Consider the following 25,194-nt stretch of genomic DNA (forward strand, 5'->3'; position numbering starts at 1 on the left):
AGATGTTGGAAATTTGTGGAGTAATTGGGTGATTCTTCTATGAGAGTTTTATGGTCAGTAACTTTGGGAAACAGTGGGTAGCATAATCTCCCTCCTTGAAGATTCTTAATGCACTTTAGCTTTGAGAAATTCCATAGTAAAGAAACCAGTTTAGCTTAAGTGTTTCCCAATTTATTTTGATAGAAATATCCCCTACCCCTAACACAGCATCAAGATTTCCCTGCAAAGTTTAACAGTGCTTTGGGAGGTGTTAGTCCATTCAGTTAAATGCAGTACCACAGGTGATATTGTGGTTTCACAAGCATCAAGCATTAGCATTTTCATTCTTCTCTTTGCAGGACTTCATAATATTATCTTGTCTTAGTCTCAAATCCTAGCTTAGTGTACTAAAGTCAAGAGACTTGATTATAATATTTTCTTCAAATTCTTCAACATGAGTGACAATAACGGCTACCCATTATATGGGCAAATGACGTTAGAGGGTCCAACACTATAGTAGACTTACTATGAAGTCTAGTGATTATGTGTGATCCCATAGAATAATGTCCAATATGCAACCTCTATTATAAACACTTTCCACGAATGTGTACTATATTATTATTGCTTTTTAAAAATAATTGAAAGATTCGCAGACTGATTAGTTCACATTCCCAGTTCCCTTCCCCCCAATACATGTAATAATATCAGAATAAGAATATGAATGTATAGAATATATGTATATGTATCAATTCATATATATTCACATATATGCTAATTTATAGCACTTTCTGTTTTCTAGGATATATTTAAGGGCTTTAAAAGTCACCTGAATTATTATTTTTGAATTAAGATAAGCAGGAGCCAACATCTTAATTTTGCTCTCTTTCCATCTCTTTAAAGTCAAATCATTAGAGACTGAATGTCTGAGTTATCCCTTAATGGATTTTATTATTTTGTTTCTATTAGTCATTACCAGTGCAAATAATTTTACATTTGCCTTCATAATAGTTACCTTTAAAAAATATTGTGTTGACAATTCAGTTTCTTGAATGACTTTTTTTTTTTTTTAAATTATTAGCACCTTTAATTATTATTTATTTATTTATTTGGCTGTGTTGGGTCTTCGTTTCTGCGCGAGGGCTTCCTCTAGTTGTGGCAAGTGGGGGCCACTCTTCATCGCGGTGCGCCGGCCTCACACTATCGTGGCCTCTCTTGTTGCGGAGCACAGACTCCAGACGCGCAGGCTCAGTAGTTGTGGCTCACGGGCCTAGTTGCTCCGCGGCATGTGGGATCTTCCCAGACCAGGGCTCGAACCCATGTCCCCTGCATTAGCAGGCAGACTCTCAACCACTGTGCCACCAGGGAAGCCCTTGAATGACTTTTAAGATATTTCAGTTGTGGACAAAAATGATCATATCGTTTTAAAAGGTCTCTTACTGGGCTCTTTGGTATGGACATGGCTTTTCACTGAACATGTCTATATATATACTTCCCTCCAGAATCTAAATGCTTCCTTGTTGATATACTTAGTTCCTGACTACCTAAAAACTAATGTTTTCATGTACAAATTAAGAAAGAGTCCAACTTTCAAGTTAGTTACATTTTTTTAGTACTCTAACATGCCACTCCATAAACTATATAAAAATCAAATGATAGTCACAAGTATTTATGTCAGTGACACAATTTTTTTGTTTTTCTGTTCTTTCTTTTAAAAGTGTTCTTAACAACCAATGAAAGATGAAATGCTGCATTGGTTAAATATATATATATATAATTCAACTTTTCTTTAACTCCATACAGAAGAGAAGAAACCTAAGACTAAAGAAAAGACTGAAGAAAAGATTGAAAAGGAAGTGAAAGGTGCAAAACAGGAGAAGGTGAAGCAAACAGCTGCAAAAGTAAAAGAAGCACAGAAAACATCACCTAAACCCAAAGAGAAGGACAAGAAAGACGCTGCAGTGGTGTCCAAGCATGAACAGAAAGGTAAACATTCAGAGGAGGTGGCCAGAGGTTCTAGGAGAGTATTGGGCAAGAAGCAGATGCAGTGAAATTAAAAACTGAAAAAAGACCAAGATCAGACTTTAAATGGGAGTAAAAGACTTGTATAAGTGAATATACCTGAAAGGAAATACAATAATTTGGGAATTAAAATTTATTTATAGAAATACTAAACTGTGTTCACATATCTAAAGATGCATTTTGAAGCATTTTTAAAAGAGGATTTGAGTTAGTATCTGAAGTTATTTAAAGGACACGTACTCTTTGTCCTTTGTGTACTCTTTGAAGAACAGCAATCCAGGAAACTGACAATTCTCAAGGAGTTTATTAAGGGGTGTATGTTCAAATCATATAGAATAAGTATCATAAAAAGTATCCATACATTCCTGTAGCTCTGCAAGAGCATATAATTTAGAATATACATTGAATTATTAAATCCAGTTTGTCCGATGACTAAATTTATCACCTTAGAAAGCTCTGTATCTTACATATTGTGCTGCTTTTCAATAAGAGTGATGTCAAACTTAACATACGTACTTCACAGAAATAGAGCATTTACATGGAGGTGGAATGTAAACCTGATATTCTTTAAAGAAAGGTGCTTGTAAGCATAAAAGGGTGGAGTTTTAAGAGGTCAGCTGAGGGCTGTATTGTCACACATCTCCGGCCCTTGTTGAATCTTTCCTTCCCTAAATCCACTCCTGGCTCCAAGTTGCTACACAGTCCTGAGCTTCCCCACACAGCATGTGGGATCTGCTCTGTATAGACTATTCCTATAAATGTTTTTTAGGGGTGTTGCAAAATAAAATTTGTCCTTATTCTGAGAGTTTTAATAATTTTATTTGAGGGCTAAAATTAAGGAATTGTTTCCATAAGATTTGCATTAAAGAAGTTAAAAATATTGTTACTGAGTAAGCTATTTGGACAGTGACACTGATAATTTTCCCCACTATAAGGTACAAACAAAATATGAAATTTGCGATCTATACTCTTGTTGTTTAAGATTCTACATACAGGTGAAATTATATGGTATTTGTCTTTGCAATCCACTCTTGTATATTATCTTTGAATCACTTTTTCCCCTGAATTCACAAGTAATATTTGGAAACATTTATTTATATGAGGGAAAAGGTGTATTTTTTGAAAATGTATTTTAAAAAGGAAAAGAAGGATGGAAAGAAGAAAGGAAGAGATTTTTTTTTTTAAGTAGTCCACAAAATTTTTAATTTAAGTAATTTTCTTTTATTTCAAAGTAATACTGATATTTAAAGCATATGAGTGGAATTAAATCTTTGGAGCCCAAAAACCTTTCTTCAGTTTTAAAGATGATTATATTGCCTTGAATCAATTAAAAATATTAATTATCATCTCTAACAAAGCTGTATGTTATTTATGCAATAATTTGGGTAGGAAAAATATAGTAAATAAAGAGAAAATATTTTGAATGGACTATTTTATTGTGATAGAAGACAGGAAAATTAATCTTCTGATTCACTGATATGCTTATTTAAAATTATTATCAAGATCCTAAAATACTTCGCATTTTAGATTGCCTTTTAAAAAAGAAAATAATCACACAAAAAAAGAAAATAATCACATGAAACCAGACTAAACGTACCAAGCATATTTTTATTTTTTGTCCATAAATACAGTATGTAAAAATTCATTCCAGTTATATATGGGAGTACCAAAATACTTATCTAGCAAGTAGGACTATGAATACACTTTTGGATGTTCATTTTTAGTATCTTAGTTATTTGGGGGCCATATTTTATTGATGAAGACACGTCACTAAAATATTTCCAAATAATATGTATTTTCTGGGTCACATGTACTATATTTTATTCCTATCAGTAATCAGTATTGAAGATAGTGTTATATTACCTTTCTATTTTCAATCTACTGTTTTCATTTTCATATCAAGAGCTATTTATCTGTTAAAAGACATTCAGATATCACTTAGAGTTAAATAAAAGCACAAATGTGATTTTATCAGCTAAACAAATGCATTTGCTAAATTAAGGCTCTCTATTGAGAAGAGCTACCATCAATTAGATAAATGTATTATTAGGTAAATAATGAAAATGTTACCTCAAATAGCTGATCAGACACATAAATATGTCATTTTAAAAAATTTAAGCTATGATTTAACAGCATTTGTTTATAAAAAACCTAATCGCATTATAGTTTTAACTCAAACATGATAAAGACATAGTGCTTTCTAAATAATCTACTTGTGAGGTGACTTTGATTTTGAGACTCTTGTATTGATGATTTAGTAAAATTGTTGAGTTGGTTCTCCTTTAGGCAAGGGATTATTTATTTGCTTAGACCTAATGAATTTGTTAAGTTAGACCTAATAAGTTAGACCTAGTGAATTTGACATTCTTTTCCTATAGATTCCTATAGATTCCTAATAGTTCTTCTTGAATAAATAGCTTCTATAGGTCTTTTATTCACTGGACACAGATTTTTACATGCAGCAATACACTTATTGGCAATTATTTTATTATATAGTATACATGCATATACATTCATATATGGTTATTTTTAACATTGTATATATAAACACTATTTCTACTAAAGCATCAGGAATAAGGTTCATATATATGTACGTGCCTACTGTAAACTTAAACACACTCTTATATATTACATAATCTGGTTTTTATGGACCATTCTTAATCCGTTTAAAGTAGGGTAAGAAGGGTCAGCACGATCAAGCATCGCTCTCTGATTTTCTGGTGGTCTATGGCAAATTTGTGGGGAAGGAAAAAATCAAACCTCCCCACTGCTATGCTCATTCTTTCTTTTCTTCCTTCTTATTTTTTTTAACAACTATTTGTGGCAAGCAGAGAAATTGTAGCTAATGTGAATCTGCCGTAGAGCACCAGACCACATATGCCCCATTCTCATTAGAGGTTTTTTAAAATTTATTTTCTGTTAACATTCTACACCCTGAATGCATTTTCTCTCAGCTGCTACTCCACAGGGAATACCAATAAGGCAGCAGCTGAATGACATCCATCACTGCTCCCCGAGGATCAGGAAGGGGAGACATGGACAGCATGTGGCATTCCTAGAAAGATGTTCATTCGGGAAAGAAGTACTAAGAAGTGGTGACGAGATATGAAATTACCTTATGTGAATTATTGTCACATAACAATGAAAGAATGATAGAACAGTTCAGATTTTCTTTAGGAAAAAAATGTCCTGTTTGAATATTTGAGTTGGATTTAAAGAAGCATTTCTTTAAAATGAATTTTCCAAAATCAGGAAGACTTGGTTTTGCTTTATCCTTAGACAGGTGTTGCAGACACACTGGGGACTGCCCAACACATACCTGCCTAGAGTTCTTACACATTGTTAAGGTCAACACACAAGACAGGTGGAAATGGGCATCCTAGTTTAAAATATTTAAAAATTCTTAACTTTGGGAATTCCCTGGTGGTCCAGTGGTTAGGACTCCATGCTTCTACTGCAAGAGGCACAGGTGCTATCCCTGGTGGGGGAATTAAGATCCTGCATGCCTGTGGTGCAGCCCAAAGGAAAAAAGAAAAAAAGAAAAAAAGAAAATTCTTAACTTTAAATATTGTAAAAATACTCTCTATCTTCCTATTGATATGTTGGTGCCATTAGAATGCAACTTCACAGCATTATTTAAATATAAAAGAAACCTCCTACGTGGTGTGACTCAATTTTCTAGATTAAAATTATTAACCTTCTTTGAGTTCATCAGAGATTTTCTTTTTTAAATTCGAAACTTGTAGGACTGCTGGTGCATTAATTAAACAAATGACTTTGGATCCAGAAAATATTGGTATAAGAAATATAAGCATTTTACTTTGGTAATAATTTGGTAATAGCGTCATTACACTCTTAGCATTCAGTTAAAGAAGAATCTCTGAAGCATGAAGATTTTAATTAATTCAATAAACTATTCCACATGTTATGTATATAAACATTCTATCACAACTTGGGGCAGAGCACAATATTTCATTTTGGGGGATAGTCCAAACCCCTCAAATTTCAAGAAGTCCCTGCATTCTAAACTTCTAAGGTACATACTTTCTCCATTGCTGTTGCTGAAGGCTATGGTACCACTAGAAACGTTGTGAGAAAAGAAATTTTGAGCAATTTTAGATCAGTGATTCTGAAAGTGTGGTCTAATCTGATTCCTCTGGGGAGTTAGTCAAAAATGCATATTCCTAGGGTCCAGACCTATCGAATTGTAAGGGTTTTTTTTGCATGACTAGGCCAAAAAAATCTGCATTTTAACAAATTCCTCATCTTTTTGATATTTAAATTGCCCTTTGAGAACTACTTCTAGAGTTGTAGGAAGGGCACATCTAAAATGATCAGTCACATTAACTACTGAAACAAAGGGGAAAGCCTGCCGATTTTAGGAAGTCCTCCTTGCCCAACCTCAAGTTTGCCATTTAAGGGAAATGCAGTTTTTCATCTTAGAGTCAAATGGCTCATTCTACAGTTTTGCTAAGGAAAAGGGTTATGCCCAGAAAAGAGAAAATACTCTCTACCTTAATCTTCTCTCCTGTATCATAGGATTCCCAGGTCCTGGGATCAGAAACCCCTGTTATTACTGCCAGTACATTGAGGAGCAAATAAATTCTTGGACTGACCTGAGAGCTAACTCCCTCCCACTCCCCACCTCGCACGTGGGAAAGTGTGACCCAATTCAACAATCAAAATCCATGCAAATTTTTGAAACTTTATGAGTTTTGGCCTACTCATTTAGGTACTAATGAAAAGAATTATATTTTTACATCTTCTGCAATAAGTACGTTTTTTTCAAAGGTGGAGTCTCATAATAAAATGGATTACTCTAAAAGTACTGTAAATACTCTAAAAACAATGAGGTTTACAAAAATCCTTGTGTGTGTATTTATATAGTAACAGGTTTCGTTATTTCATAGGTTTGATATACATAATTTAAAGCACTTAAGGGTATGTCATGTTGTATAAATTCAATAAACTCTCTTGATCCTAAAGCTGCCTTTGGATTTATTGAATTAATAAGATGCAGGCTTTATATAAAAAAAAAATAATAATAAGATGCAAGCTTTAAAGAAGATACGGTAAAGCTTATAGAATGATTCAACTGAAATTTGGATTGGAATGACCTCAGCAGAATCTAAAGTTATATGAAAATTTAAAGTTCAGTGCAATGTCTTTAATTTAGAAGGAAATGAAAAAACGAACTCCCGAAATCATTTTTGACAAAGTCTGCCTCAAAAGCTCAAATCCTATGCTGTTTCTCTTTTTTTTTTCACTTTTTCCATGGACCATATACTAATCAAGATCATAAGATGATCTTCTAATAAAGATTACCCAATCAATTACCTTAAGAATGATGTTACTTAGTGCTGTTAAGTCTGTTCTTCTGGATTTCCTCTTCTAATTGAAGAGAATCTCCACGTAGAAGACCCCTGACAGGTTGCAAAGGGGTTAGCCCTCCTGCTTGCCTTTTCAAGAAACATTCTGTGGCTTCATTTAGACAATGAGGTGAAGGGTTGGGAGTGAATATTTGGTAAAACATTCCAAGTTGGAAAAATTTCCTCTTGTGAAACTTCTGTTTCAGTGCTGGAAGTATATATACAGACAATGAGAAAAATTGCTTAAATATGATGACTAATAATAAATTTGATGAAAACGGTTTTGATTTTTAAAAACAACCACTACAATATTACTCTGAGCTAGTCTGTTTCAATTTTTAAGGTTATTCTCTTTGTATGGAATAAATGGAAACTTAAGTTTATTATTTTTCCCGCATGTTCATATATGTGCAAATTATTCCTTCACAGAAAATATTGTAGTAATTAAAATAGAATTATGCTACTTTGTTTGTTTTGTTAAGCCATCTTTCCCTAGGAAAAAAGAAAGGTGTCAATGACATTTTTTTCACTGCTTTTTTTTCTTTCTACTTTTGTCAGATCAGTATGCATTCTGTCGATATATGATTGACATATTTGTCCATGGGGATTTAAAACCAGGTATTCAAACAATCCTTGTATTTGTCTGTTTTAATAGTCTGTTTCTAAGGTTGTCTGTTTTTTGTGTACTAAACTGTTATGCTCATTTTTAAAAAACATTTCATAATGCATGTGCAGATCTAGAATAAAACCAATGAATACCAGAAGTAATAACTGGCATTAGGGCCTTTAATATTACTTGCTACGACTGCATGGCCTGTTGCAAATGAAGTCGGTTGAAAGCAAAAAAGTGCTAATATCTTTATATACAAAAAATGCTAATATCTTTAATAATATCTTAGAGTGAAGAGGTGAATCATCTTATTTTATTCTTGGTAAACTTAGACTAAAAGACATGTGACAATGAAAGCATTCTTCTTTTTTTGGTAGTGAACACAATTCCTATTAAAATCCATCATATTTCAAATATTTAATCTCTTTTGATTTTCTCACTTGCATATGCTCTTGGGCTAACCACTCCAGAGAACTACTACTGATGGAGATAGTCAACCTTGGAGTTAATAGTCAACACAGTGGGGAAGTATTTTTACTTAAAGGAATTTATCTATCATCTCTCCTGTCTTTAAATGGTGCCCAGAGTTTAACAGGGGATTCTTTACTAACATCTTAATTAAGAATTAATTTGATTGCTTGTACTCTGCCTTTTTCAGATTTAAGAACTGATAGTCTATGTTCATGTTTGGGGAAACATTTCTAGGAAGATGGTATTGTTAAGGAAGGAACTAATTTACATTAGAATAATTGAAGCTGATTGTTTAAAGCACACTATATTTTGTTTTCTTAACTATTTTTATGGAAATCGTTCTAAAATGTACGGGCATGTTATATCTAAAATATATATATGACACATCAAGGTCCTGGAAAATTAGAAGATCGTGAGAACTTTGGCTCTCAGGAAAACTTAATTTTAGTAACTTATTCAAGTTAATTTCCTCCTCCTCCTCCTCCACTTCTTTTTTTATTTTCTTATCCTTCTTTTTTAACCTTCTTTTTGGGTTAGAAACTGAAATGAGGAGAAAAACACTGAAAAATAAAATTACTCATTTGGTAGAAATGATTAATGTTAACGTATGTGTATATTATCATAATAAAATTAGATGGAAACCTTGAGGAAGGTAGTTTAATATAGTGAAAAGAGAGGGCTTTGGACACAAATACAGATATAATTCTTGACCCCATCCCTTTCTAGCATTGGACCTTCAGCAAATAATTGAACTCCATCTGATCTTCAGCGTTCATACATTGGGATTACAGTAATGAACTTACAAAGTTGTTGATAAAGCATCTAATAGATGCACAACAAAGTGCTATTATAGCTTTATTCTCTAATTCACTTATTTCACCACAGCCCGTCTGGGCGAGCATCCCACATAAAGTGAACGTATCAACATTGACAAGTCCCTATCTCTATATACCATTAACTCAGTTTTAGGTAGCAGGTTGTTGCCCATTTTGTTCAGCTGTGATGGTTTAAGAAATTCATACTCTAAACATATTTTGCTTTTTTAAGAGACCAAATCTTGAAGATATCAATTAACTATTTACTTACACACAAGATGAATCTATGTTCTTGATGAGCATGAGTTTTTAAATTCCATCATCTGAAGAAAATAATGTGGTCTTTGTTCCACTTAAATTATTCATAGTAGCTACTAATTGATTATACAATACAATTTCTAAGAGAATCACAGGGCACAGTGCATTAACCGTGCATTATCACAGGCAGTGAGGGATGTTCACAGTTTTGGAGTCACAATGCCATTCGTTTCTTTCTGGAAATTCAACAATGGATTAAGGTCAGAAGGACCAGAAAAACCACCTCTGCATGAGTTAAGGAGAATTTTGCTGTTGTTGGGGAGGAAGGAAACTTTCCTTTACCCTCCTAGGTTCTTCTAGCTGCTATAAGCATTGAATTGACATGAGAGAGCTTAACAGGAGAAAATCAAATTATTTCATAAGCATAGGAACCCTACATGAGAGGGTCAGAGACAGAAAGGTACAATGAGGTATACATTGCTATCCTGAACTAAGAAATGAGATAGGGGCCCGAGGCTCTCAAAGGCAGGAGCGTAATTCACAGGACAATTTTAAAAGGAGCAGATATCGGTCAATTAGATGTTTGTCCTGCCATACAGATGGGGCCACTTACATAAAGTTCTGGTAATAACTTTTTTTTTCTGGGAAAAATCCCCAATTTAAGTCCTTGTAGGTAGTTAAGGGAGGGGAAGTAGTTTCTCTTGAACCTGTAGGATCTCTGTTGCCCTAGCTCAAAATAATCCATGTGCCAAAGTGGCACATCTTGGAGAGGTCTGTTTTGAACCCCCAGGGTTCCCTCCTTTGGAACTTCCCCAGGAAGGTTCACAGTTCAGAATTTGAGTTGGTAGATTGCTCTATCTCATTGAACCAGTCTCTTGGTCCTGAGAATAGGTCATCTCAGTTAAACAGTTGTGTCTCATATCATGAGGCTCCTAAAGTTAGGCCTATTGTGAAAGCAATCAGATATTTAATAAGAGACAAGTATATAGAAACAAAAGAAAAGTAATAGTTAGTGATTGGAGTAGACTATCAGCCCAGTTTCTGAATGCGAGCAGTTGAGAAAGTTTCTAGGCATCCAGCTTGAAGCATCTTCAGATGGAGTAGGGGCAGGCAGTGACAATCTGATAGATTTTTTCAGGTTTGCAGTTTGAATATGTCTAGTGATCTTTCTGATCGGCCATAGCAACAGGCATGAAGATTGTCAGTGCATGAGCTGTTATGGTGATTTCTCTGAAGTTTATATCAAGTTGTCCAACTTTTTGCATGGCTTTGGAAAAAGGGCAGTTTTAGTTCTCAGTGATTCCAAATCAAAAGGGTGGGAGAAAAATTGGAAACCTTAGTTTGGAGAATTGTAGCCAAATATTGGTGAAAACTAGAAGAATTCAGGAGCAGTCAAGTTTACAGGTAGAAAACAAAACTTTAAAAGACAATGGACAGCAATAGAATCTAATAACCATAAAAGTGTGTCACTGAAACATAATTTTCCTCTCTAAAAATCACCCTCATATCTATCAAATATAGACAAATTAAGACTAATCTGTTTGCAAAATAAGTCTAGTTTCAATAAACTTGGTCTGATTATTTACATAAGTACTGTAAGAATAGTGAGTGGTCATATAGACTCTTTTAAACTGCTTTGTTGGAACTTTTCATGAGAAATCTCTAGATTGAACTTTTAAAGGCCTCTTGAAGCCAGGATAGTCAAGCCAGGAAATTGTCATCAGCCTTCGCCTGAAACCAAATATAGATTTGGGTGAACTCCTCTCTTCTCAAGGTCCCCAAAATATCTTGAGATTCCTGCACTTGCCAGGAAGTGACCTTCCTTACTCACCCGGTGAGGCTGTTGACAACCCTGTAAGTAAAGCACCAGGCTGTTTCCCAGGAGCTTTACTGGTTCCCTAAAGCAAATCTTAGCTCCTTAGAGTGGGCTGGTCATATCTGAGTCTATGTATGTATCTCTCAAATATGACACTCCAATCAAAGCCCTGGTAATATAACCAATGTTTTCAATTTTGTCCTGTTAGAAAGAGAAAAGATTCTTATTGAAGTTATGCAAATAACTATACTGCCATTAAAAAAAAAATCCTTAAAATGCTAAGAGTTCCCAAGTTCTGGAGGGATGAGGTAGGGAGAAAAAGATAAATGTTTTAATTCTGTTTATGATTTACCAAATTGCTGTAAGTCATAGGTAGCGAAATTTAAAAATTCTTTGTATCTGGAAGACAAATGATTAAAAAACAGTAACATTTTAGACAAAAAATCATAAAAATTATAATCATATTCGTCAGGTCATTCAGTCCTATGTAATTTATTCATGCTCTGCTTGAGTCTAGTTGTTCCATTAGCTCTGTCAACCTTGCTTGATGATTGAGGGTGATAGGGATGGTGATAATTCCAAGAAGTTTACAAGGTTTTCACTAAGGCTCAAATGATTTGCCCAGTGAAGTGGACAAATCACTTGATGACCAGAGACTGTGAAAGGTATACCCCAAGTGAGAAACACATTTTCTAATGGTTTCTTTGCCACTGTGAAGGCATCAGCCTTGTACCAAGGGAAGGCTTCAACCCATCCTGAAAACATTATACGATAACAATAATACACTGATAACCCATACTAAATTGCAGTTGAATGAAGTTCAGCTGCAGATGTTTAAAGGGTTCAGTGGGAGGAGGTCTGAGGCCTCTGACAGGTCAGACATTGCTGGTAGACTGTTTTCACAATTTCATAGCAGTCTCCCAAGCCATGTGTATTTACAATTTGAGTAATATTAAATGCACTATGGTGGGTGAAGGAATACAGAAACCAAAAAACGGGGTTTGCCACAGAGCCACAAAGAACCAAGTCGCCATTCTGAGTTTCCCGTAGCCCTAAATGTTTATATAATTTACAGCTATTGTTTACCCATTTTTACTTCTCTGATTCAGGAGCAACTATTAGCATGTACAAGGACATTGGAATGGCAAAATTCTGGCAAAAAGAGGTCTTTTTTTGACATTAACATTCTGTGGATTGGCAAATTTATGAATATATTTCATAATTTCTAAAGACGTATGCTACTTTATAGTACAATCCTTAGATAAAGCAGAAGACATGTTTACTAAGAAACCCAAACATCTTTAGTTTCTCCATTATAAAAAGACAAAAGTAGATAAAACTATGTTGAGTAATTAATGCTCAATATTTTATCTTATTTGGAAATGATCTAGGTATTCAGTGAATTTCCATTATTTAACTTAATTTAGCAAAACTCTAAGGTTTCAAGTTACCAGAGAGATTTGGGAAACTATTTTAAGTAGGCATATCGTAAAACAATCATTGTTTAAAAGTTATCTAAAAATTCTTATTCATTTATATCCTATAATTCAATACATTTGTTCTTAACAATCATACTTAGATTACTCATGAAAATTTTAGGAAACATTAAAGCAATTAGCCATCAACTTAAGTTGTTTCTGTTGATGTTGTTTGTCTGGCAAATTTAGTACAGAGATAATATGACCTTATTTGACTTTTAGTAAACCCCAGTAGAACAAATGTATAATACTGTGCTTAATGCTGATAACTCTGAAGGCATGTCTGTATTAATTAAATGAACAAACTTAAGCTAGCTTTTATTTACCAAAAATTATCGTAGCTCTCGTGAACCTGAACAACATTTGGGTTAGTTTCTACTATATCTTTGAGAGTATACTTAAATAGCGCTTGTGTGTTTTTAAGCCAGTTAAATTGAGATCTTTTATAATTAATTTTGGTAATACCACTCAGAGGCAGAAAAATACCATGTCTATAATATACATACATAAACATATAGATAGACATAAAAGAGATACCTTATAGTTTTCATTAAAAGTGTTTTTTGAACCAGAATTTTGGGCAAGGGTGCTTATACAGCAATTTGTATTTTAAAAGCCCCCTTTCCATTTTTTTAAAATTCAGTATTAAGAATTGGAGATGGTCTAGATAAGAGTTCCTAGAGAGATTACTAGCCTTTTATAGGGGAGGTTTTGGGGATCTATGGAAAGGAATGGGTGGAATGTGAACTTCCTCTAGAACTGAATTTCCAATTTTGCAAAGATTTGTAAGATCGTAGGCTGATCAACCATCCAACTACATCATCCTCAATTTGCTTCTTTATATCAGGGAGACTTCTGACTATGATTTAACTCAAAAAATTTTTATGTTCTGCTCAGGCAATTTTGTTGGCATGTCCAATTAATATTGCTTGAAGGGTAGATTGTTTTACAAAACTAGGTAGGGGAAACATTCCCCAATAAGATACAATGGCCATCCCCATAATACAATCAGATAAAAGAGATGCAATTGTTTTGTGTAAGGCCTGTTCAAATATATCAATTCTCCTATAAAATTTTATCTTAATTCCATTAACTCTTACATTACTAATTATAGCCTCCATTAAGATTTCATGAGTAAGTTTTGGTTTTACAATACTGGGTGGGGGAAATTTTCCCAGCCAGGCATAATACTATTCCTATAAAACATTCAGGTAAAGTTGGCATAATTTCTTTACATAAAGCTTTTTTAAAGATTCAAATTTTTATAATCCTATCAACTCTTAACATTTCTATATTCTTTCAATCTAAATGTAGCCTGAGTCAGAACTTCATCAGTGGGTATTGGTACCAGTTCATAGGGTTACCATGTCAAGGGGTTCCTGGAAACTTCTATTTTCTATCCCCAGACCATTTTAGTCACTCTTCTGCAAAAGGCTTTGGGCCCCCAATGAGGGGTTAAGCCAAGGAATCCTGGCTCCTTTGTCAATCTTTAACTTGATTAACTGGCCTGTTGCCCTTAGTGATTACTGATCACAATTCTCATAGTAATCGACACCTTTCAGCTTTTCAGATTTCTCCAAACTGGTATAAACAGACGAACTTATTTGGATTTCTTTAATGTTGGTGGATGAACAGGGGGCCACTTTGGCCACCCAGCCTTTGGTAGCGCTATATTAGTACCTTTATGGTAACCCCATCAATGTCTGTTTTATTCATCCTGATGCTGGATGGCTTTATTAAAGGTTCAGGGTCTTGTTCTACCTGTCCAAAAAGAATTTTGGACAAGGAATGCAATGGAAAACACACAGAGACTGAAGCATAAAGAGAAACAAAGAAGCAGTTTATTAAGAAGCGAAAGTATGCACTCCGGGAAGAATGTGGGTGTCCTCGCAAGTGAGGAGCGGCCCCGCGGGTTTTCTGATTTCCCTTTTTATTTCATCTTAACCTTTGAATAGGCACGAGTTTTTTCTATTAGGTGCAGAATATTCATTGATGAGAAAGTTGAGGCGGGGCGATTATCTCATCCATCCATTCTTGTGCACTGGGCTCCTGAAGCCACCACACGTGCATCCTGAGAGCTATTTCCCCTTAAGTTTTCCCTTACCAGTTGAGCGCCACCCTGGAACGTTGTATAGTGGTCATTTGAAGCCTGGACGTTTTTACTGCACATGCTCGGTCTTGCTCCACGGGCTTTGTGATCAGGGTTCCCTATTCAGATGTCACAAAGCTTAATCAAAATCTAATTTATGTTCTTGTGGCTGATGCCATTCTTCCATGTTTCATGATCACATTAAGTGCAAGACAATGAGGTGGCTTTGCCTTTTTGCCTAATGCCTATACATGAGTGTTACCGGAGAGTAGGTTCTTGTCTCATCGCAGAAAGTATTCAGAGAGGAGACAGGAAAGTCAAGAAAGCAAAGCTAGGATTTATTTAAGCGATAGGATGCTCTCAAAGGAAGAGCAGACAGTATCAGTTGAGTAGCTGTGCTGTTTACAAGATGTATGGCTTCCTGTCATTTGGCCCATGTCCCCTTTCTCTGTTTATATCTAGCTATCTGCCTTCTCTAACATTACCCCTTCAAGGAGTCTGGACCCTTACAGTCTTTTAAGGGGTAAAGGGTTGGTCCAACTTCTGTAACTGCATCGATCTGAGCACGGGCGTTGTCCCTGCTGCCTGTGGGTGCAGATCTCCTTGCTATCGGTCAGAGATAGGGGTCTTGGGGTTTTTACAGTGGTGGAGATAGAGTGGGGAGTAGAAGGAGGCAGCAACCTTGTCCAGTGGATGTTGATAGTCCTCATCTTCAGGTGGGATGGGTTGAAATCCTTGTTGCATCGTCATTTGAAGTTGGAGTTTTCTGAAGCCATGGGTTTTTTTCCCTTGGCACCTCAGGTTTCGATACAGCAGCTGTTAACAGGGAGAAATTGGAGTATATCTGAATGTAGTTATTAGTTATGTTAAACATTAGTCTGGAATATTGTCTAATCCCTATGCTGGGTTTCTCTTGTGTATTGTTAACTGTTACTGATACTATGCTTTTATTGTGAGTTTTAGTTTTCTTTATTCCAGTCACTAGGTTCTCCCACCAGACAGTGACATTCCCTACATATTGGATATTGGCAGTCTGGTTGGTGTCTGTTACCCAACTGTGATTACTGAAAACTAGAGTTTGATTGTAGTATGTTTCATTCAGCCATCGTAATTCTTGTCCCTGGATGCTAATACCAGTAAAACAGAGGCTAGCTTTGCCTAAAAGCTGAAATATCCTTCCCTCCGATTTGGAGGAGGGTATCTGTTCCAGAGAGTTTGGCTTTCAGTTGGTTCCTGCCCCAGTCCTTCCTTCCTTACCACACTGGGTGGTAAATGAGAACCCAGCATATTTTGCTGTCAGCCCCATCAGGTCCTTCAAGAGGTGGGGAGTCCTAAAAAAGACATACGTAGGTCCTCTGGGGAGGTGTGGTCGTGGGGCAGATCCAGCAGTCAGATGAGTTAGTTCCTTTAGCAGTGACATTCATGGTGTCAGATAGTGGATGTTTGTAAGCTGGAGCTGTGACGATGTGAATAACAAAGAGGACCGTTAGGATGGAGACATGACTTCCTGAGAAGCAAAAGAGCAGAGAAAAAGAGTTTACTGGACAGGGAGGGTATTGACACCTGGAAGGGAAGTTACTAGCCTCTTTTAAGGTGATTTTTACAGGACTGACAAACTTTGTTTTCCCTGGGGTTCCCTGATCCCAGACCTGTGGATCTATAAGTTGTTTTTTGTTTTTTAATTTGGGGGAAATATTTTGGGCTGGACTGTCCATAAGGCATAATCCAGCCTTAAATAGGCCTTGGTTTTAATTTTTAGGGCGAATAAGACTGAGAGAAAATCCCTTCCCAATAAATGAGCTGGGGCATTTAGGCATGACAAGAAACTTGTGAGTTACAAGGGTCTTTCCCCAGGTGCAAGTGAGAGGGGTGGTGAAGTGTTTTAGCCTTGGCCTTCCTTGTACCCCAACAACAAAGCAGGTTTTGGGGGCAAGGGGCCCAGTGTGAGAAGTCAGGACAGAGTAAGTGGCTCCCGTGTCCACTAGAAAGTGGACAAACTGACCTGCCACGTCAGTGGTCACCCATGGTTCCTCCCGTGTGATGATGACTGTCTTCTCGGGAGCCTTGGGAGGTCCCAGGTCCCGTCAATCAACCACTGCCATGACTGGCATGGGGGAATTTCCTGCTCCCTTCGGAGCTGGGGACATTCCCTCTTCCAGTGGCCCATCTTCTTACAGAGTGGGCATGGCATCTTGGGTGGAGGCTGGGAACTGTTTACCGGGTATTCCCTGCTCCAGTGTTTGAGGCTCCCATAGCTAAAACAGGTTCCCTTTCCTGGCGGGGGTCTTCTGGGAGTACTTTTGGGGTGACCAGGAGGTGGTTAGGTCTTGTCATGAGAGCTGCCAAAAGCCTGGCTTGCCGTCCTTCCTTTCTTAAGTCACGCTGTTCCTTCCTTTCTTCCTCAGCCTGGTCTCTATTGTTAAAGACACTGAAGGCCATATCAATAAGAAGGTTGAGAGGGTTTGGGGCCCCATGGAAGCTTTCGAAGCTTCTGATGGATGTCAGGGGCTGATTGGCTGGTGAAGTGGGTTGTAAATACAATGTGTCCCTCGAAAGTGTTTGGGTCTACATTCATATACTCTCTGAGGGCGTCTACCAATCAGGTCTGAAATAGGGCTGGATTTTTATCTTGGCCTTGGGTTATCTCCTTAACCTTAAATAGTTAACAGGTTTAATTATGCATCAATTCATCCCTTCAGTAAGGCAAAGGATTATGTGGTCCCTTCTAGTGATACCAGGCTGACCCGGCTGATAGTCCCAATTGGGGTCCCAGCTGGGACCCATTAGAGGTACTGCTGTCATGCCCACAGGGTGCTGATGAGGTTGGGCAACGTATAATCCATCAGCATGTTTGACCGTGTGCCCAAATACGGGGTCTTTTCCTCGGTGTGGCAGCAGTGGGAAAGGACAATATTTAGGTCCTTCCAGGTAAGATCAAAGGAGAGAGTCAGTCCCTGGAATTCTTTGGTGAACCGGCTGGGGTCCTCCCAGAACCTGCCCAAGCGAGTGTGGCACTGGTTGAGGTCAAAGAAAAAGGGGTGTGGACTCGGGTAATTCCCTGAGGCCCGCCTACTACTTCCTGAAGGGGGCAAAGCAGCTCTGGCTGCACGTCTGGTACGGAAGGGTCAAGAGGCTTATAAGGCAGGTGAGGGGCGAAGATGGTAAAAGAGTGTTGGGGCTTGGGTCGTCTGTTTGGGGCTTGTGTTCCTCCAGGGGTGCCACTAGAGAGCGCATTTGTACAGCCTGAAAGGCTCCCAGCTGGTAAGGTTCCCTAACATAGGACTTGCATAGCTCCAGGTTCTCTCTTAGGGCCATAAAAGCCTGAACCTAAGGAACTGCTACCCATTTTCCCTGCCTTTGGCAACAATGTCTAACTGTAGGATGGTGTTATAGTTGAGGCTTCCATTCTCTGGCCAGGCCTCATCGTCCTCAATGGGGCAAAGCTGTGTTACAAAAGAAAATGAGCTTTTTCCGTTTTAAAGCATCTGGAGAAAACTTGCCCCAGTGACTCAGAACGCACCTGAGGGGTGAGTCCTTGGGGATGGAGGAGGTGTGTCCCATCGTTCCTTCGGGCAGAGGCCGCTCCTGTAACAGAGAGGAGCACCAGCCTTAGGAGGGCCCATGGGGGCTCCCTAAGACAGGGCTGGTTCCAGGCCTCCCAATCCCTGCAGCCCATCGGCCCTAGCCTAAATGGGGATTAGCTACCCACCCTTACGGCGGTCCTGCTGGGGCCTATGTCCTATCCTGGCATCCTTGGTACCCGGGATGAGTGACCTTCCTCAAAGGCTTCTCTATAGATTTTAAGTCCAATGATTAATCCCTGTGTTCCAGGGTATGTTCCCCTGGAACGGACAGCCTCATTGTTCTAGGACCTATTTAGTCAGGGGACAATCCTTTCTCTAAAAGGGTGGTAAGTTTATGAAAATAGGCCCTGGGCCTTCAGGGAGGTGGTTGTGAAAAAGCGTCTCTTTTCCCTTCGCTTTTGTAGGCAGCGCCCCTGGGTCTCAGTCCCGTCGCCCCCTCCATCCAGTGGGCTACGGCGGAGTGGTGCAGGGCGGGATACGGCAGCACCAGGCAGAGGCACTATATCTGCCCTTGAGGGGACAGAGGGCCCGGCGGCCCTGTGAGGACACTCCCAATCCCTCAAACCGGAGGAGGCAAGCGCAGTGGGGACACCGGTCACCGCTGGGGCTCGTACCCCCTGGGCGTGGCCATGTGCGCTACCCACCCCTGGGCGAGGCCCCTGCCTCCTAGGGCGAGGCGGGAAGCGGGGGCAGGGACAGGCCCAGTTTACGGGAGGGGGCGGAGCCCCGGGAGCGCGCACTGAGGCGGCGGCGAATGCTGGCGGCCTGGACGCGGCCCCACCACTGTGAGCCCCACCTGCGACACCCAGACCGCCTGCGGCCGAGGGAGCTCCCGAGGGGACTGCGGCACCGCCTCTGTGCCAACCCTCCTACAGTTTGAGTGAGGCTGCATTTTATATCGCCACACAACTGAACCCGAGGGCCGTTAGTTTAATGGTGGATAAGGCAAAGCCAGAGGGCAAAGCTCCTGTGGTTCGGGGCGCTAGCTGCCTGTGAGACGGGCTGGAAACTTTTCCTGACTTGCCCTGCACAGTGAGAAGTGCAAGACCTCGCGGTGAGGTCGGAAAGTGCCTGGCAGATTTCTTTCCCCCCATTTCCGGCCGAGTAAGGCGCAGAAGGAAGAATGGAAGGAGTGAGAGAGGGAGGCAGAGGCAGTAGGCGGAAGTGGACCGATAGTAATCCTGTAAGGGGAGCCGCGGGGAGGGGGCGGTGTTACGCTTTTACCTGTGGGCCGAAAAGCCTTGCGTGGCCATTGCCTCCAGGTGGGCAGACAGCCCTATCCTCTCTTCAGTCCGTTCCACGTCTGACTCATCCTCTTGCGGGAGAGTTCTCGTGGTGAGTGTCCTAGTGGCTTTTACAGCTGGACCCACGCGCACATCATGGCGGCAATTGGTCTGAAAATGCGACAGTGAGAGAGAGAGAAATGGCGGGAAGTCAGGCAGAGCCTCTCAAGCGCAAGGGAGGCAAGAGGCTGAGGCCGAATTCTCCTGGCTGTTCCTCGCCAGAGATGTTACTGGAGGGTGGGTTTTGTCTCGTCACAGAAAGAATTCACAGGTGACAGGGAGGTCAAGAAAACAAAGCAAGGCTTTATTTAAGTGATAGGTTGCTTAGGATGCTCTCAAAGGGAGAGCAGGCAGTATCAGATGAGTAGCTTCTCTGAGCTTCTTTGGCAGGCCGGTTATGTGCGGTGTAGAAATGAAGGGGCAGAATATTCATTGGGGAGGGAGGGTTTTGGGGTCTTATTCCCTGATTTTCATTCCTGAGGGGAGGAGGGATTTTTTTTCCATATTTAATCTTGGTGGGGAGTGTCATGGCATTGGTGCATGATGGGAACTTCTTATCTGCAAGGCTAATTTTATTGTAATGAGAACAGTCCCGCCTTTTCCCACATTTCTTTGTGTGCCTCCAGGACACTTATCACCGCATAATGTGTGGTTTCCTGTCAGTCTGGAGGTTCCTGTTTTTCTTTGTATGCTCAAGGACCCCCACTGTTTATTATTTACAAGATGTATGGTTTCCTGCCATTTGGCCCATGTTCCCCTTTCTCTGTCCACATGTAGCTATCTGCCTTCTCTAACATGAGGCTGTCCTTGGGCCCAGTCCTATCTTTCCTGCCTCAATCCCATTTTTAATAGCCATCTAAAGATTTCCACACTGCAGTCCATGCAGTTTCCATGAGTCCTGTGACTCTTCTCTTTCTGATTTCTCTTTGTTCCATCTTTTTCAATACTTGCTTTATTGACTTTATTTCTTAATAACTCTTTAAAAAATTTTACCTTGTTGGGAAGAGTCCCTTGACTCTCCCCTCAACCTCTTTTCATTATCTTGTTAATTAACGTAATATTTTTATTAGCATCTGCAAGATCCATGAGGGAAAGCTGAGCCTGCTTCTTGAAAGTGTTTTTGTTTTTGTTTTTTTTTTTTAATTAGGGAAGTTCTTAAGGCTAGCCATTATATTTCTTTGATTCACTTTTTAATTTGGTCTTTCCATAGGTACCAATAAAACATCTGTTTATGATGACAGCTCTCTAAAAATTTACCAATTTAGAAGTTTTTCCAATTCAGAGGACCCATAATTGGCAAGTAGGATCTTAATAGTGATTCCAACCAATAAGTCTTTCTATGGTTTAACCAAAGATGCAAGAGGTGTCCCCAAAGGAGAGTGCAAAGAGATGCAGCCCTCATAAGATCCAAAAAGTTCACTCCCAAAAATAATCTCAGAAAGCAAAGATCTTTGTTGCACAGGCAGTAAGGATGATGTAGTGCCTGCACTAACAAAGCAAAAAAGGTTGAGATGAAAATGGCTCCTTTTCAATGGCTCCTTAACAACTTCCCTATAGGTTGTTAAGGGAGGGGCAGTAGTTTTCTCTTAAGCCTGTAGGATCTCTGTTGCCCGAGCTCAAAATAATCCACATGCCGAAGGGGCACATCTTGGGGAGGTCTGTTCTGAGCCTCCACACTACTAGCCATACAGAAAGGTCCCTTCTAAAGTCATACGTAAACATTCTCTAAACAGTCATGAGTTCAAATCTCTAGCACTATGTAATATTCAAACTCTTGAAAATAATTCCCAAGTGCCATGGTTTTAGATTTCTTGATACCATTTATTGACTTTCTAGTTGCCTTCATAATTTATTTCATCTACCTACATTCATGATTTTGAAGGTTTGTTGCCATAATGTATAAGAAATTAAAGAATATGTAATCATTAAGATGCAAAAAAAAAAAAAGAAAAAAATATGTAGATTGGTATATCTTATCTGGGGGAGGGGAATGGAAGAAGTTAGAGAATGGAAGCCTGTATGGTATGCCCATTGTTTCATATAAAAAATTATATAAAGCTTCATAAGTGTGCAGAAGGAAAATTAATAATATTATTTTTGTTGGTGAGACAATACATAAGATGAAGTGAGAAAGCACTAAATATGGCTTGCATTTTGAAAAATAAGGAATGAGAAACAAGGTTTAATCTGGGCATATTAATTTAGAGAAAATGCAAGTGATAGACTTTGACTGACAATTACAGAATAAAACAATTCCTGCCAAGTTTATTACTCTGCATGTATCCAGTATTTATAAAACATTTGTGCTTCCATCTGCTTCTGTTTGGGATTAGTGGAACACCTGTTATTATTTAGTTAGAGTTCATTATTAATTATTGGTAATGAGTTTTTAAAACTACAACTTGATTTTTCCCTCTGGGATGAAGTTTCCTTTTTTTTTGGATAATATTGTCCCACCCTCAAAAGTAGCCCAAGTTACAGTTCAAATTTGAAAAACCTTGTTAAATGTGCTAATGCCATGATGTCTCACATGTTGCTTTTTTTTTTTTTTTTAAAGATTTATTGATTGATTGATTGCTATGTTGGGTCTTCATTTCTGTGGTAGGGCTTTCTCTAGTTGTGGCAAGCGGGGGCCACTCTTCATCGCGGTGCGCAGGCCTCTCACTATCGCGGCCTCTCTTGTTGCGGAGCACAGGCTCCAGACGCGCAGGCTCAGTAGTTGTGGCTCACGGGCCTAGTTGCTCCGCGGCATGTGGGATCGTCCCAGACCAGGGCTCGAACCCGTGTCCCCTGCATTAGCGGGCAGATTCTCAACCACTGCGCCACCAGGGAAGCCCCACATGTTGCTTTTTTATCTCATCAAATAAAATACTTCTGACTAATATTGTCTTAAAATTTTTTAGCTATTTGAAGATGAACTGAATTCCTCTTTCTCTACAGTAAATATGCAGTATCCTATGGCCAGAAACAATCCCCACCTCAATTACAGGGACCATCTTAATTAGGCAGAATGAACTATAGGGATCAGATCATTTTGTTGTATCCAGTTAAAGTTCTCTTATACTGACGCACTCTATATTAAGTTGAAAAATTAAGAAAATTCTGTTTAAACCTGGAAAATTAGTGTATGCTACTAAGGCCAAAACTATGAGCAACTGGAGTAGACATATGTCTACAATGTGTAATTTTAGGGATATTATGGACATTGAAGAGCTCCTTTTTTCAAGAAATACTTTCTCTGCTGCCCTTCAATAACTAACAACCACACCATTAGATCTCCTGGATGTGTAGATGTTCAATGTAATAGGATGCATTTTGAATAGCCCCTGACCTACTTTAGGGAGGAGGGAGGGGAAGAGGAAGAGAGGGAGAGACTGAGAGAGAAGGAGAAAGAGAGAGATCCCATCTTCACATGGGGGCTGTCCTGAAGCTGATGACCCCCACTTTTCCTCTAGGGCTAAAGTGTCTAGTTGTCATTTTCTTTTTTTTAATTTATTTTTATTTTTCAATTTCTATTGAGTTATGATTAACCCACAATATTATTATATTAGTTTCAGGTGTACACCTTAGAGATTGATATTTTTATACATTATGAAATGATAACCACAATAAGTCCAGTTACCATCCATCACCATACAAAGTTTTTGCAACACTTTTGAATATATTCCCTATGTGTACCTTACATCCGCATGACTTGCTTATTTTATAGCTGGAGATTTGTACCTCTTAATCCCCTTCACCTATTTTGTCCATCCCCCAACCCCCTCCTCTCTGGCAACCACCAGTTTGTTCTCTGTATCTATGAGTTTGTTTCTGTTTTATTTTGTTTGTTCATTTGTTTTGTTTTTTATATTCCACATATAAGTGAAATCATGTGGCATTTGTTTTTCTCATTCTGATTTATTTCACTTAGTATGATAACCTCCAGGACAACCATGTTGCCTCACATGGAAAGATTTCATACTTTTTTTTATGTCTGGGTAATATTCCATTGAATATATATATATATACACCACATCTTCTTTATCCATTCACCTATTGATGGATACTTAGGTTGCTTTCATATCTTGGCTATTGTAAATAGTGCTGCAGTGAACACAGGGGTGCATACATCTTCACAAATTAATAGTCTTATAAGAGAACCATTAAAACTGGTCAAAGCAGACTTTGGTGGCAACTCTGAGACTCAATTTACAGTGTCTTTTGTCTTTTTGTTTTTTGTTTGTTTTTAGAAATCTATAGTACAGATGGTCAAGATAGAAGCCTTTAGATTTATTAATCTTTATCAACTTTCCAGTAACTCCAATTTCCTTTTCCATACTTTGTGGCTAAGCACATTTTTCTTAAGCGACAGCTTACTGATAGTTTCATTCATTTAGGTAGACTCTTTAAAAGAGACATCAAGATTTTGCTAGGCATTTTCATACTCCCTCTTCATCAGCTTCCACTTGGGCCAAATAAATTGCATGGATTACTGGACAGAGTCAACCAAGTTAAACAAGAGACACATTTCTATGAGTAAGAAATCACATGGCTCACAGACCCCTTTATACTTACTATAGATAAATCAATTTAAATGTCCAGTACAAGGACCAGGGCTAGTGTGCTTTCGCGTAGTAATTTTAACACTTTTTTTCAGATTTTCATCTCTGTAGCCATTATGATTAAAGTTCAATACAAGCTAAAGTTTATCCCTTAGAAGTTATCCCACTATTGAAATTCCAGCTACTGTCTGACTTTTACTTGAGCCAAGAATTTATGTCAAGGTAATTTATTCTACTTTCTGTGTCATTTATTCTCTTAAAATTGAAGGTATTCACCTATCAAAATCTTTTCTGACTATAATAAGGTATTCTTTGGCAGCCCACATTCCAATTCTATGGGTTTTAAGTCCATCGCTAGAAAGAGCCTCAAGGAATAAGTTAGTACTCTCATTTTATTAAGATCCTTTTCTTGAACTTCAGTGGTGCTTAACTGCATTTTTGGTTTGATCCTGCTTAGACGAGGTCAAATGTAATTGCATTATAGTCACTGTTATTCAGTGGTTTAATCTAATGTATTTCAGAGCTCAATTGGCTGTATTGGAGAAGACTAAGTAAAATTTAGCCTTGCTCTACTCTTCTTCAAAAAATCCTGCTCCTAAAAAGCATACTCACTTTAGTTCCAAACATCTAATTATTTTCACAGAACAAAAGCTTTGGGAGTTTTGATGTTTACTCAGTAAGCTTTTGTTGAATCCTCTCTATAAGCTGATAATCCAGAAAAGAGATAAGACATAGTACAAATAATTTTATAACTAAGGAAAACTTGATAGGTATGCAGTAGAGGTTCAGAAAATGTACAAGCTAATCTCAGGATACTACAACAAATAGTTATCTCCACTTATCATTTGGACCTCTTAATGTTTTTAATAGTTTAAATCA

General features: G+C 38.4%; 1 protein-coding gene across 1 annotated transcript in view; it reads left to right on the top strand.

The window, feature by feature from the left end:
* Positions 1-25,194, top strand: part of TRDN (triadin) — a 341,870-nt gene that overhangs the window by 93,539 nt on the left and 223,137 nt on the right. The window contains exons 9-10 of the mRNA XM_068550829.1: positions 1,780-1,962; positions 7,926-7,985. Coding sequence (XP_068406930.1) covers positions 1,780-1,962; positions 7,926-7,985 — 243 coding nt within the window. The remainder of the gene's footprint in view (positions 1-1,779; positions 1,963-7,925; positions 7,986-25,194) is intronic.

The sequence above is a fragment of the Eschrichtius robustus genome, chromosome 9 (assembly GCF_028021215.1).
Source record: "Eschrichtius robustus isolate mEscRob2 chromosome 9, mEscRob2.pri, whole genome shotgun sequence".
Lineage (NCBI taxonomy): Eukaryota > Metazoa > Chordata > Mammalia > Artiodactyla > Eschrichtiidae > Eschrichtius > Eschrichtius robustus.